Genomic DNA, 14,797 nt, shown 5'->3' with positions numbered 1-14,797 from the left:
GAGTTGCAAGAAGTTAGCGGACATCCAATGTTTAATTTCATTAAGACACGCCTCCAGCTGACTACAATCCGGCGTGTTGGTCAGCCTTAGGGGCATGTAGAGTTGGGTGTCATCAGCATAGCAATGAAAGCTAACACCGTATTTGCGTATGATGTCGCCTAGCGGCAGCATGTAAATACTAAAGAGTGCAGGGCCAAGAACCGAACCCTGAGGAACTCCGCACGTTACCTTAACATAGTCAGAGGTCACATTATTATGGGAGACGCATTGCATCCTGTCAGTAAGATAAGAGTTAAACCACGACAAGGCTAAGTCTGACATACCAATACGTGTTTTGATACGCTCTAATAAAATATTATGATCGACGGTATCGAAAGCAGCGCTAAGATCAAGAAGCAGCAACATAGATGACGCATCAGAATCCATCGTCAGCAGTAGATCATTAGTCATTTTTGCGAGGGCTGTCTCCGTAGAGTGATTTGCCCTGAAACCGGATTGAAAAGGTTCACAGAGATTGTTAGACACTAAGTGTTCATTTAGCTGCTGTGCGACAATTTTTTCGAGGATTTTCGAAATAAAGGGAAGGTGGGACACCGGTCGGTAGTTTACCATGAGGTCAGGATCAAGGTTAGGTCTTTTGAGCAGAGGATGAATAACCGCTTTCTTGAATGCTAGGGGAACAGTGCCAGAGGAAAGTGATAAGTTTATAATATTTAGCACTGATGGACCTAATAATACAAAAAGCTCCTTGATAAGTTTCCCAGGAAGTGGGTCAAGTAAACATGTTGTTTGTTTTATCCCACTTACACGCTGTAATAGTTCCTCTAATGTTATTTCATCAAAAAGAGAGAGACTATTTTGTATTGCAGTATCCGTCGTAGATACAGTTGTATCTGTGTTCATAGAACCCAGTTGTAGCTGGGATGCGTTGTCTTTAATCTCCTTTTTAATGAGTTCAATTTTCTTATTAAAGAAATTCATAAAGTCATCTGCCGAGTGGGTGGAGCTATTGGGAGGAGTCCCTTGTTGGGTTAGCGATGCTACTGTACTAAACAAAAATTTAGGGTCGTTTTTGTTGAGGCGGATGAGATTTGAGTAATATTTAGCTTTAGCTAAGGTAAGCATGCGTTTATACGATATTAAACTATCACTCCATGCTTGATGGAAAACCTCAAGCTTGGTCGCGCGCCATTTGCGTTCCAACTTTCTACATGATAATTTATGAGCTCTGGTTTCCTCTGTAAACCATGGGGTGCGCCTTTTAGGGGCCCTTTTTTGTTTTAGCGGTGCTATACTATCAATGGTTTTGCGCAGGGCATTGTCAAAGTTGTTAGTGAGGTTATCAATAGAGCCGACATAATTTGGGAATGGTGCCATTACCGAAGGCAGTAGGTCAGCAAGAGTCATCGTTGTGGCGGCATTAATGTTGCGGCTGCTATAGCAGTTATTATTATTATTAGTTTGTTGACAATGAGTCAGAACTTCGAATTTTATAAGGTAATGATCGGACATTACTTTAGTATACGGGAGTACCATAACTTTGGAGGTGGTGACACCCCTGACCAGCACTAGATCTATCGTATTGCCGTTGCGATGCGTAGGTTCATTTATTATTTGTGTAAGACCACAGCTATCAATTATAGTCTGGAGCGCCACGCACTGAGGGTCCGATGGGGTATTCATATGGATATTAAAGTCCCCCATTATGATTATATTGTCTGCGTGCGTCACTAGATCAGCAACGAACTCTGAGAATTCATTAATAAAGTCCGAGTAGGGCCCTGGGGGGCGGTAGATAACAGCCATATCGAGAGGCAGCGGTGCGACAGACCTCATAGTAAGCACCTCAAACGATTTGTATTTATTATTTAGGTTAGGGGTAAGGTTAAAGTTTTCATTGTATATTAATGCGACCCCCCCACCCCTTTTAAGGGGACGGGCAATATGCGCATTCGTATAGTTAGGAGGAGATGCCTCATTTAGCGCAAAAAATTCGTCTGGTTTGAGCCAGGTTTCGCTAAGACCAATGACGTTAAGATTGTTGTCTCTAATGACCTCATTAACTAATAACGTTTTGGGAGACAATGATCTTATGTTTAAAAAGCCCATATTATAAGTATTGGGCTGTTTTGACGAGTTTTTGTTTAAATTATCCGTAGTAGAAATATTAATAATGTTGCGTTTATTATACGTAGTGCACTTTAAATAGTTTCGACCATATCTAGGAATTGATACGACGGGAATTTTCAGATTGTTTGCTTGATGCTGCGATCGACTAAACGCATCATGATTTGCCACCTCAGTAGAATGCATATCTACCCCGGACACATTCACAACAGAAAACACATTATGTGAGTTGTGTGTTATTCTAAGAAAATTGCTATGCGTACAGGAATTATCCAGCCTGGCGCTGGCTAGTTCTAGCTTAACTGACTCCTCACCCGGACTAGCAGGCTCTGTAATTGCCTGTGACCGGGCTTGCTCTAGTGTAGTTAGTCAAATGTGACTTAAACAGTAGTCTATATTCTTAGACAGGATGATGGCGCCTTCCTGGTTAGGGTGAAGGCCGTCCCTCATCAGCAAGCCTGGTTTGCCCCAGAAAGAGGGCCAATTATCAATAAACGTTAGTCCCTGTTGTCTACAGAAGCTAGCCAGCCACTTGTTAAGCGAGACTAATCTGCTATATCTCTCATCATTGCCTCTCGCAGGCAGGGGGCCAGAGACAATTACTCGATGCCTGGACATCTTTCTAGCGAGATCACAAGTCCTGGCTATGTTTCTCTTTGTAATCTCTGACTGTCTCATTCTAGTGTCATTGGAGCCAACGTGTACAACTATATTCGCATAACTAGTGGTGCGATTAGCCTGTCGTACGTGTTTACTAGGCCTGTTGCGAGTTAGCTCCCTAAGATTAGCCTCTATGTCAGGTGCTCTGGCCCCCGGGATGCACTTAATTGTGGCTGGTTTGCTAAGCTTTATGTTTCGGGTGATGGAGTCCCCTATGACTAAGGTGTGGTGCCCGGTAGACTGGGGTGTAGGACTAGCTAAAGAGCTAAATCTATTATGCGTCTCAACCGGTACACCGTAGCTTGTAGGCCGCTTAGGACTGCTACAGGCTGGGCTAGTTAGCTCGCTACAGCTAACGCTAGCAGATGTGTCCGCAACATCTAAAGTTACGAGATTACTCTGCTCTAACTGGCGGACACGGCCCTCTAGCAGAGCCAGCCTCTCCGTGAGTAAGGTGCAAGACGCGCAGGAAGCCATACTCACGGTGTTTTCTGTCACCGAGTGAAGTTCCTGCTGTCTTCCGAGAAGTCCTGGTCACGGTGTGCAGGAGTAGACTCCTTCTGACCGGCGCCCGGCGACGCCTTTCTCCGCGCTAGCTTCGTTAGCTTAGCAGCTAGCTGCTAGCTAGCTGCGGGAGGGGTGGAGAGACAGAGATCGGGTGATTTGCAAGTTAAATAGTACTACTAAATATGTTGAGAAAGTAATAAAGAAAGCTGCAGAACAATTTAAAAGCACACAAATAGAACGATACTTAGCTTTTTCGAAACAGCGAGCAGTCAGCGAGCAGTCACGCACGGTGAACCGGAACCGGAAGTAATTAACGACAGTAATTGTTTTTATATTGTTTTACTTTCTTTTTTATTCGAGAAAATGTTTTTAATTTATTTATCTTATTTTATTTTATACATTTTTTTAAAAGTACTTTATCTTCACCATACCTGGTTGTCCAAATTAGGCATAATAATGTGTTAACTCCACGACTGTATATATCGGTTGATATCGGTATCGGTTGATATCAGTATCGGTTGATATCGGTATTGGTAATTAAAGAGTTGGACAATATCGGATATCGGCAAAATGAAACGTACGGTAATATCCGCGCGCTTTTTCTTCTTCTACGCGGGCGGGTGGTTGCTTACAGTAGAAGAAGAAGCGCTTCCTGTTCTATGGGGGCGGGTGCTTACCTTGGCGGTTGCTTGCGTAGAAGAAGAAGCACTTCCTCTTCTACGGGGAAAAAAGATGGCGGCTGTTTACCGTAGTTGCGAGACCGAAACTTTATGAAAATTAATCTTAATATTAATCCATATATAAAGCGCACCGGCTTAAAAGCCGCACTGTCAGCTTTTGAGTAAATTTGTGGTTTTTAGGTGCGGCTAATAGTGCGGAAAATACGGTAATCCATTCCATCATACTGATATGCTAAAGGTTCTAAGTGTTGTATGAGCATACAAATGTTTCCTCTAACGTTATATTTCTCCTCTTTAGTAGAGAAGAATTGTTGTACATTTTTTGGTAGCAGGTTATTGTTTGCTTTGTGCATCATTTTAGCTGTTTGCAATTTTACCAAATCATCGAACTTTAATATTTGACCCAATAAATAAAGTGTTTGTATGTTCTCTATATCCAACATTATGTCTTTTTTTATTCTCAATGAAACATCAACGTTTTGGGCTTGCTTGCTAACCTGTACTTGCTAGCATCATTTATTGAACAGGCGTCAGCCTGCAGTCCACATGTGTGACTGCCATCTACTGGTAACACTTATCATTACGCCATGTACCAAAATAAAATTGCTTCGAGGTCGGTAAGCACAACCAGAATTAATCCGTACATTAGGTTATAAGGCGCCCCGGCGATTTTTGAGTAAGTGCACCTTATAGTCCAAAAATACGGTAAGCACATGAACGAATAGTTCAATGTTTTAGAGAAAGACATGTCAGAGGGCGGACACGGTAATTGTCCATTCAAGCAATACAATCCTCAGTGGGGACCGACAGGAAATGGCAGCTCGCCCATTAGCCAGCACAAGAACACCTTACTAAATCAAACACACACACACACACACACACTAGGATGTTCTGCCAGAGGAAACTATTATATTCCCTCGAACAGGAAGTGGTGACATCATGTGATCGGATAATTTAGTTTGTTTCCAAGAAGCCCGTGTCATTGATTGTGTGTTGCTCCTCACCCAACAAAAGGTTTGACTCCCTCACTGGCCACTTCATTAGGTACACGACGCATTGCAAAAGGGTGGAAAGTTTCCGGTAAATTTATGGATACTTTCCGGAAATTTACCACGAGAAGTTAAGCTCGGGAAGTTTGGAAATTTTGGCCATTTTTGGAATATTCAAAGTTGGACACCGTCCATCTTATTGTGTAGAATAAGATGAAAGACTAATGCAATGCCACACACAGATATAAATAGTCAGATAAACAATTGGAGTAGTCTTTAAAAATATTTGACTGATGGACAAATGAATAGAAATAGGCTAGATCAGGGGTGCTCACACTTTTTCTGCAGGCGAGCTACTTTTCAATTGATCAAGTCGTGGGGATCTACCTCATTCATATATATCATTTATATTTACTTATTTATGAAATATATGCTTTTGTTAACAAGTTAAAGGTGTTTAATGATAATGCAAGCATGTTTAACACATATAGTTAATATTGTTAATACATTAAAGGTGTTTAATGATAATACAAGTATGTTTAATACATATAGTTAATATTGTTAACAAGTTAAAGGTGTTTAAAGATAATGCAAGCATGTTTAACACATATAGTTAATATTGTTAACAAGTTAAAGGTGTTTAATGATAATACAAGCATGTTTAACACATAGTTAATATTGTTAATAAATTAAAGGTGTTTAATGATAATACAAGAATGTTTAATACATATAGTTAATATTGTTAACAAGTTAAAGGTGTTTAAAGATAATGCAAGCATGTTTAACACATATAGTTAATATTGTTAACAAGTTAAAGGTGTTTAATGATAATACAAGCATGTTTAACACAGTTAATATTGTTAATAAATTAAAGGTGTTTAATGATAATACAAGCATGTTTAACACATATAGTTAATATTGTTAACAAGTTAAAGGTGTTTAATGATAATACAAGCATGTTTAACACAGTTAATATTGTTAATAAATTAAAGGTGTTTAATGATAATACAAGAATGTTTAATACATATAGTTAATATTGTTAACAAGTTAAAGGTGTTTAAAGATAATACAAGCATGTTTAACACAAATAGTTAATATTGTTAACAACTTAAAGGTGTTTAAAGATAATACAAGCATGTTTAACACAAATAGTTAATATTGTTAACAAGTTAAAGGTGTTTAAAGATAATACAAGCATGTTTAACACATATAGTTAATATTGTTAACAAGTTAAAGGTGTTTAAAGATAATACAAGCAATGTTTAACACATATAGTTAATATTGTTAACAAGTTAAAGGTGTTTAAAGATAATACAAGCATGTTTAACACATATAGTTAATATTGTTAACAAGTTAAAGGTGTTTAATGATAATACAAGCATGTTTAACACATATAGATTCCTTTCTTTCATGAAGACAAGAATATAAGTTGGTGTATTACCTGATTGTGATGACTTGCATTGATTGGAATCAGACAGTGGTGATGATAATGTCCGCATTTTCGAATGGAGGAGAAAAAAAGTCCTCCTTTCTGTCCAATACCACATGAAAGTGGTTGGTTTTTGGCATCTTATTTGTCCAGCTTCCGTACTCCTTTGTATACACTTTACAAGAAATACATTGTCGGCAAACTCCGTAGCTTGCTAGCTTGTGCACGCCAGCTTTCCGAGACTCTTATTTTGTTAGCGCAACTGTGCAACCGTGCAGTCGGTCTTTGGAGTTTTGACGACAGGTACGGCGCCAGAGTCTGTTGAAATAAAGTGTTTCTCGCCTTCCAGTCGGTAATTTTAACGAGCTGGCAGCAGCCAGCGTCATCTCAGAAGACCCTCGGGTGCCGTGAATGTCAATCAAGTGACGAAAGTGACGTCATAGTGAAGATTTATGATCGCTCATTTTTAGGACTATTTTTTTTTAATGCCTGGCTGGTGATCGACTGACACACCCTCCGAGATCGACCGGTAGCTCGCGATCGACGTAATGAGCACCCCTGGTCTAGATGAATAAATGAACAGTCAATCAGCATGCTAAATCAAACTATAAGCTACATTCTTGTACGACAACAGAATGGCTAGCAGAACGGAAGGCGGAGGAAACTACACCTTTTCATTTAGTATTTGCTACTTGAACTTTACACATCACAAAAAAGGTCAATTCCGATCGCTAACGTTGTTAGCATAAATGAATGGGATTTAACATAGAGAAAATTAGCATCACGGCTAACGGAGAAATATTTTGGGTTCATTCTGAGACTGTGGTGGTACATAAACCTAGCTAGCTAGAGATATTGGCATTGAACAAGTACAGGAAGAGCTAGTCTGCTGGAGTAGTCTACAGTCATACAGTAACAAGCAATTACACTTAAATACCATAGATCTAATATATTTACCCCATCAACACTTACCTGACTGGATGAAGTCCTTGGGAACAAATACTAGTCTGGCCTCAATAGCCCTGCTGTAGTGTGATGGAAGAATGCACTGCACATGTGATGGAGGAATGCACAGTGAAGGGTTGAAATTCGACTGAATTTGCATTCAATCAGGTTGTTTTAGCTAATAATCATGCTGCAAGATCTAGCATGTTGCATTCAATGTTTATTCCCATTCATTTCCCTTATATTCCCGTTAATTCCCATGGAAAGTTTCCAACTTTGAATATTCCCGGAATTTTGCAACCCTACGCCCTACTTACCCAGGGGTCGGCAACCCGCGGCTCTTTGATCACTCTGATGTGGCTCGGCAGATTACTTGCCGACACCCCCGATTTCCCCGGGTGACTTCCGGGTTTCAGTGCCTCATAGAAAACTCCCTGAAAAGGGCGTGGCATGATGGTACAGCATTTGGCGCTCTCTACTAGCTGCATTAACAGCGTGCCAGCCCAACCACTTGTTATGCAGTATGCGTCTTCTGCTTGCACAAGTACGTGACAGCAAGGCATACTTGGTCAACAGCCACACAGGTTACACTGACGGTGGCCATTTGAAACAACTTTAACACTCTTACTAATAATGCGCCACACTTTGAACCAAAACCAAACAAGAATGACAAACACATTTCGGGAGAACATCTGCACCTTAACACAACATAAGCACAACAGAACAAATACCCAGAATCCCATGCAGCCCTGACTCTTCCGGGCTACATTATACACCCCTGCTATTACCAAACCCTGCCCCCACCCCAACCCTGCTCCCTCACACATCAACCCGTCCCCCCCGTCCCCCCCTTTCTGTGCGTAGGTTGAGGTGGGCGGGGTTTGGTAGCGGGGGTGTATACTGTAGCCCGGAAGAGTTAGGGCTGCATGGGATTCTGGGTATTTGTCCTGTTGTGTTTATGTTGTGTTACGTTGCAGATGTTCTCCCGAAATGTGTTTGTCATTCTTGTTTGGTGTGGGTTCACAGTGTGGCGCATTATTAGCAAGAGTGTTAAAGTTTTTTGTTTTTTTTTATACCGCCACCGTCAGTGTAACCTGTGTGGTTGTTGACCAATTATGCCTTGATGTCACCTACGTTAGCAAGCGAAAGCCCCATATAACATGTGGTTGATCATGCACGCTGGTTGTAGTGGGTGCTATATGCTGTACCAACACGGCACGCATGACGCAGACAAGTGCCATTCATATACAGTGGAGCAAAAAAGTATTTAGTCAGCCACCGATTGTGCAAGTTCTCCCACTTAAAATGATGACAGAGGTCTATAATTTTCATCATTGGTACACTTCAACTGTGAGAGACAGAATGTGAAAAAAATCCAGGAATTCACATTGTAGGAATTTTAAATAATTTATTTGTAAATTATGGTGGAAAATAAGTATTTGGTCACTTCAAACAAGGAAGATCTCTGGCTCTCACAGAACTGTAACTTCTTCTTTAAGAAGCTCTTCTGTCCTCCACTCGTTACCTGTATTAATGGCACCTGTTTGAACTGGTTATCTGTATAAAAGACACCTGTCCACAGCCTCAAACAGTCAGACTCTGAACTCCACTATGGTCAAGACCAAAGAGCTGTCGAAGGACACCAGGAAAAGAATTGTAGACCTGCACCAGACTGTGAAGAGTGAATCTACAATAGGCAAGCAGCTTGGTGTGAAAAAAATCAACTGTGGGAGCAATTATCAGAAAATGGAAGACATACAAGACCACTGATAATCTCCCTCGATCTGGGGCTCCACGCAAAATCTCATCCCGTGGGGTCAAAATGATCATGAGAACGGTGAGCAAAAATCCCAGAACCACACGGGGGGACCTGGTGAATGACCTGCAGAGAGCTGGGACCAAAGTAACAAAGGTTACCATCAGTAACACACTACGCCGACAGGGAATCAAATCCTGCAGTGCCAGACGTGTCCCCCTGCTTAAGCCAGTGCATGTCCAGGCCCGTCTGAAGTTTGCCAGAGAGCACATGGATGATACAGCAGAGGATTGGGAGAATGTCATGTGGTCAGATGAAACCAAAATAGAACTTTTTGGTATAAACTCAACTCGTCGTGTTTGGAGGAAGAAGAATACTGAGTTGCATCCCAAGAACACCATACCTACTGTAAAGCTTGGGGGTGGAAACATCATGCTTTGGGGTTGTTTTTCTGCTAAGGGGACAGGCCGACTGATCCGTGTTAAGGAAAGAATGAATGGGGCCATGTATCGTGAGATTTTCAGCCAAAACCTCCTTCCATCAGTGAGAGCTTTGAAGATGAAACGTGGCTGGGTCTTTCAGCATGACAATGATCCCAAACACACCGCCCGGGCAACGAAGGAGTGGCTCCGTAAGAAGCATTTGAAACTCCTGGAGTGGCCTAGCCAGCCTCCAGACCTCAACCCCATAGAAAATCTGTGGAGGGAGTTGAAAGTCCGTGTTGCTCGGCGACAGCCCCAAAACATCACTGCTCTCGAGAAGATCTGCATGGAGGAATGGGCCAAAATACCAGCTACTGTGTGTGCAAACCTGGTAAAGACCTACAGTAATCGTTTGACCTCTGTTATTGCCAACAAAGGTTATATTACAAAGTATTGAGTTGAATTTTTGTTATTGACCAAATACTTATTTTCCACCATAATTTACAAATAAATTATTTAAAAATCCTACAATGTGAATTCCTGGATTTTTTTTCACATTCTGTCTCTCACAGTTGAAGTGTACCTATGATGAAAATTACAGACCTCTGTCATCATTTTAAGTGGGAGAACTTGCACAATCGGTGGCTGACTAAATACTTTTTTGCCCCACTGTAAAGCCCGCATGCCGCACCAGCATTGAAATTCCATAGTAAGGTACGGGCAGAATGTTTGAGACCCCTAGTTTACACATAGCACAAAGCAAAAAAAAAAATGTTTATGCAGTGTTATTTCGTTTTGAATTTCCCAAAATTATTGTGGCTCCCATTGTTATCTTTAATTTGTGAAACTGGTCAAAATGGCTCTTTGACTGGTAAAGGTTGCCGACCCCCTGTACTAACCCATTCAGGTTTTTGTGCTGTACTTGGGAGAGAATGTGTCCGCTGAGAGTGTTGCAATGAACCAGATGAGTCAAACATGTAGACGTTATTCAAAGAGATGATCGTTGTCTTTCAGATTTGGGATTTGGCCGACCCAGATGGAAAAGGCTACCTGGACAAGCAGGTAGGAAACAGTCTTTTGAAGAAGCTGATTGAAAGTTGACCTTAGGTTATGAGAAAATAATAATCACGATTATTTGGATTTATTTTAAAATAACGATTCATTTCACGGTTATTCACTTTGAAAACATGAGTATTTATTGCACCCACAAAACATTTAAAGCACAGGTGTCAAACTCAAGGCCCGGGGGGCCAGTTCTGGCCCGCTACATCATTTTATAAAGTAAAGTAAAGTAGCAGTTATTGTCACACGCACACTAGGTGTGGTGACATTTGTCCTCTGCACCAACGTTAACATCCATCTAGGGCTGCAGCTAACGATTATTTTTCTATCGATTAATCTATAGATTATTTTTTTCGATTAATCGGTTAATCTATAGATTATTTTTTTCGATTAATCTATAGATTATTTTTCCTTTTACCGATTATTTTTTTAATTTAAAATGAAGAGGAAAAAAAAAAAAAGCAGGCCAGTTATTTCAAAAGGCATGGCTTTTATTTACAAAAAAAAAAGTATGGCCACTCAGTCAACATTGACAACAACATGACAAAATATTCTGTAACAATGTAAACATTTAAAACTTTTAACATTTAACAAAATTAAAAGTAGCTTATTTGCTTTTTAATGTGCAAATATAAAAGTAAACATCCAGTGCAAATCTTAATATTCTGGAATAGTATAAGCATTTCAAAAGTAAAAGTATTGCTTATTTTGCTTTAAAATGTGCAAAAATAAAGATAAACATCCAATACAAAAAAGTGCAAAACGGAAATATTCTGTAACAAGTGTAAACATTTCAACAAAAGTAAAAGTATTGCTTATTTGCTAAAATGTGCAAAAATAAAGCTAAACATCCAATACAAAAAAGTGTACAGTGTAAACATTTCAACAAAAGTAAAAGTATTGCTTATTTTGCTTAATAACACAACAATGATAGTATGATTAAAGTGAAAGTTAATTGTTGGTTTGTACATAGTATATGTAACTGTTAATGTTGTAAAAGGTATTTGCACAACTAATTAACGTTAGCGTTTGTGACACGTCTTGTGCCGTGGGGTTCTTTCAGGACCGACAGACTGAACGCCAGACGGCTTTGCCAGGTTTACAATCTTTTAATTTTACACAAAGTCTTTTCTCTTCCAACTCTTTTCTCTTTCTTTCCTCGCTTTTCAGCTCCTCTTCCTCGCTCGCTCGTCGTCCCCTGTCTCTTGCGGCGTCGCTCCCGGTGCGCCCCGCCTCGCCGCTCGCTCGCCGCCGCCGCCTCTCCACAGCGTTAAAGAGGAGCGCGTCTTTGTAAACACTGAACAGGCACGCCAAACGCGCCTCTCAGAGCAAACGGTGCTTTAGTTTATGAATTTACAACGCAGATACAAATGACACATTCATGTTTTTGTGTAATAATGACAACGTATACGCACGCGGACGATTGACTTGTTGATGGTGATGGCAAGAACGCTGTCGGGGGTTTTCTTTTCAAATGTTCGTTCATAGCCGTTGTGCTGCTATGATAGGCCATTTCCGCTCGACACAGTGTGCATACAACAACATTATTAGGCCGTTTATTGAAATACGCCCACACTTTTGACGACTTTTGGCGTGCTTTTTTCCCCTCGCTCGCATCGTCTGCTTTGCGCTCCGCCATGACAGTAGTGTGACGTAAATATGCGACGCGCCGACGCACAAAAACGGCGTCGACGTATTTACGTAACCGACTACGTCGACGCGTCGTTTCAGCCTTACATCCATCCACAGTGTTTTAGCTACTTCTAAATCACTAATCCTCGCCTCCATTGCGACAAATAAAGTGAGTTTCTTACAAGTATCGTTATCACTGCAGGACGAGGAATAGCTAAACATGCTTCACTACACACCGTAGGAGGATACAATAGCTCACCGGCCATGGGTGGATCTACACCTGACATCCACTGTAATGATATTGACGGAGGCAGATAATTAGATATATCCATATTTGTGTGTTACTTCTTTTAAACCATAGTCATAGTACAAAACAGCTAGTGTTCTTTATTTGTTATCTTTTAATTGTCTGCAAGTACTGTGTGCTAACCATCACTTTAGGAATGTAAGGAGGACATATACTCCTTTTCCTTATCTGTTCCTGTGCCCAGCTGAGGAGGACAATGGGCATGTGTTTGGGCTGGAAAGAGAGACAACGAGGGTGGGAGGGAGAGACACTTTATAGAAGAGAAGTTTTCCATATTTTAGATCAGACCATCTTAGCTGCGCGATTGAATGTTCTATGCTGGACTGGTCTCATTCTATTTCCAAGGCTTTGGAGATAAAATTACAAAGTACCTATTCTGTCTCTGGGGGTTCTTCTACTCAGCTTTACTGTCATAAAAGAGCTTGGGAGTGGCCAGCAACTTGAATTCCCTGGGAGGAACAACTGGTCCAGACGCAACAATACCAAGTACAAGATAGTATCTAGTCAATACTAATACAGGTAAAAGCCAGTAAATTAGAATATTTTGAAAAACTTGATTTATTTCTGTAATTGCATTCAAAAGGTGTAACTTGTACATTATATTTATTCATTGCACACAGACTGATGCATTCAAATGTTTATTTCATTTAATTTTGATGATTTGAAGTGGCAACAAATGAAAATCCAAAATTCCGTGTGTCACAAAATTAGAATATTACTTAAGGCTAATACAAAAAAGGGATTTTTTAGAAATGTTGGCCAACTGAAAAGTATGAAAATGAAAAATATGAGCATGTACAATACTCAATACTTGGTTGGAGCTCCTTTTGCCTCAATTACTGCGTTAATGCGGCGTGGCATGGAGTCCATGAGTTTCTGGCACTGCTCAGGTGTTATGAGAGCCCAGGTTGCTCTGATAGTGGCCTTCAACTCTTCTGCGTTTTTGGGTCTGGCATTCTGCATCTTCCTTTTCACAATACCCCACAGATTTTCTATGGGGCTAAGGTCAGGGGAGTTGGCGGGCCAATTTAGAACAGAAATACCATGGTCCGTAAACCAGGCACGGGTAGATTTTGCGCTGTGTGCAGGCGCCAAGTCCTGTTGGAACTTGAAATCTCCATCTCCAAAGAGCAGGTCAGCAGCAGGAAGCATGAAGTGCTCTACAACTTGCTGGTAGACGGCTGCGTTGACCCTGGATCTCAGGAAACAGAGTGGACCGACACCAGCAGATGACATGGCACCCCAAACCATCCCTTTTTTGTATTAGCCTTAAGTAATATTCTAATTTTGTGACACACGGAATTTTGGATTTTCATTTGTTGCCACTTCAAATCATCAAAATTAAATGAAATAAACATTTGAATGCATCAGTCTGTGTGCAATGAATAAATATAATGTACAAGTTACACCTTTTGAATGCAATTACTGAAATAAATCAAGTTTTTCAAAATATTCTAATTTACTGGCTTTTACCTGTATGTTTACATCGATATTTTTTATCGTCACAAAATCTTTTTTCTTTTTTTCTTTTTTTTCATATTATATTCATAAACTCAGGAAATACCTTAAGGACTTTGACTATGACCAATGTATGATCCTGGAGGATACAATAGCTCACCGTCGTCACAATGTAAACAAATGCCATGCGTGTAACAATAAAGACAATAATGACATTTCTTTGTGGTCCCCTTTATTTAGAAAAGTATCGAAATACATTTTGGTACCAAAATATTGGTATGGAGACTAGGGATGTCCCGATCCAGGTTTTTGCACTTCCGATCCGATACCGATATTGTTTTTGCATTTCCGATCCGATACCGATACTGACCGATACCGATACTGACCGATACTGGCCTATCCGAGCATGTATTCAAGTTTAAAGTTATTTAGCCTACTTAGTTGTCAGAATCATGTTGAAAAGGGTTTTAGTACTCTTGATAACAACTAGCCAGCTGAATTAGGGGAGTTTGAATAATACACAATGGTTGGTAACAAGAAACTGACCTGTTTATTCAAGGATAAACACAAAATAGACAAAATGATACATGACAAACAGAAATGGCATCATTGAACTAGGGCTGGGCGATATGGCCTTTTTTTAATATTGCCATATTTTAAGGCCATATTGCGATACACGATATATATCTCGATATTTTGCATTAGCCTTGAATGAACACTTGATGCATATAATCACAGCAGTATGATGATTCTATGTGTTTTGATTGATTGATTGAGACTTTTATTAGTAGGTTGCACAGTGAAGTACATATTCCGTACAATT

At 40.3% G+C, this 14,797-nt stretch overlaps 1 protein-coding gene across 3 annotated transcripts in view; it reads left to right on the top strand.

Moving 5' to 3' along the window:
* Positions 1-14,797, top strand: part of eps15l1a (epidermal growth factor receptor pathway substrate 15-like 1a) — a 126,394-nt gene that overhangs the window by 18,646 nt on the left and 92,951 nt on the right. For all 3 annotated transcript variants that reach the window (XM_061978441.1, XM_061978442.1, XM_061978438.1), the window contains one exon: positions 10,530-10,577. In XM_061978441.1, the coding sequence (XP_061834425.1) occupies positions 10,530-10,577 (48 nt within the window). The remainder of the gene's footprint in view (positions 1-10,529; positions 10,578-14,797) is intronic.

Source organism: Nerophis lumbriciformis, linkage group LG18, assembly GCF_033978685.3.
Source record: "Nerophis lumbriciformis linkage group LG18, RoL_Nlum_v2.1, whole genome shotgun sequence".
NCBI classification, from domain to species: Eukaryota; Metazoa; Chordata; class Actinopteri; order Syngnathiformes; family Syngnathidae; genus Nerophis; species Nerophis lumbriciformis.
The sequence above is the reverse complement of the archived record's forward strand: the minus strand, read 5'-3'. Positions and strand labels throughout refer to the sequence as shown.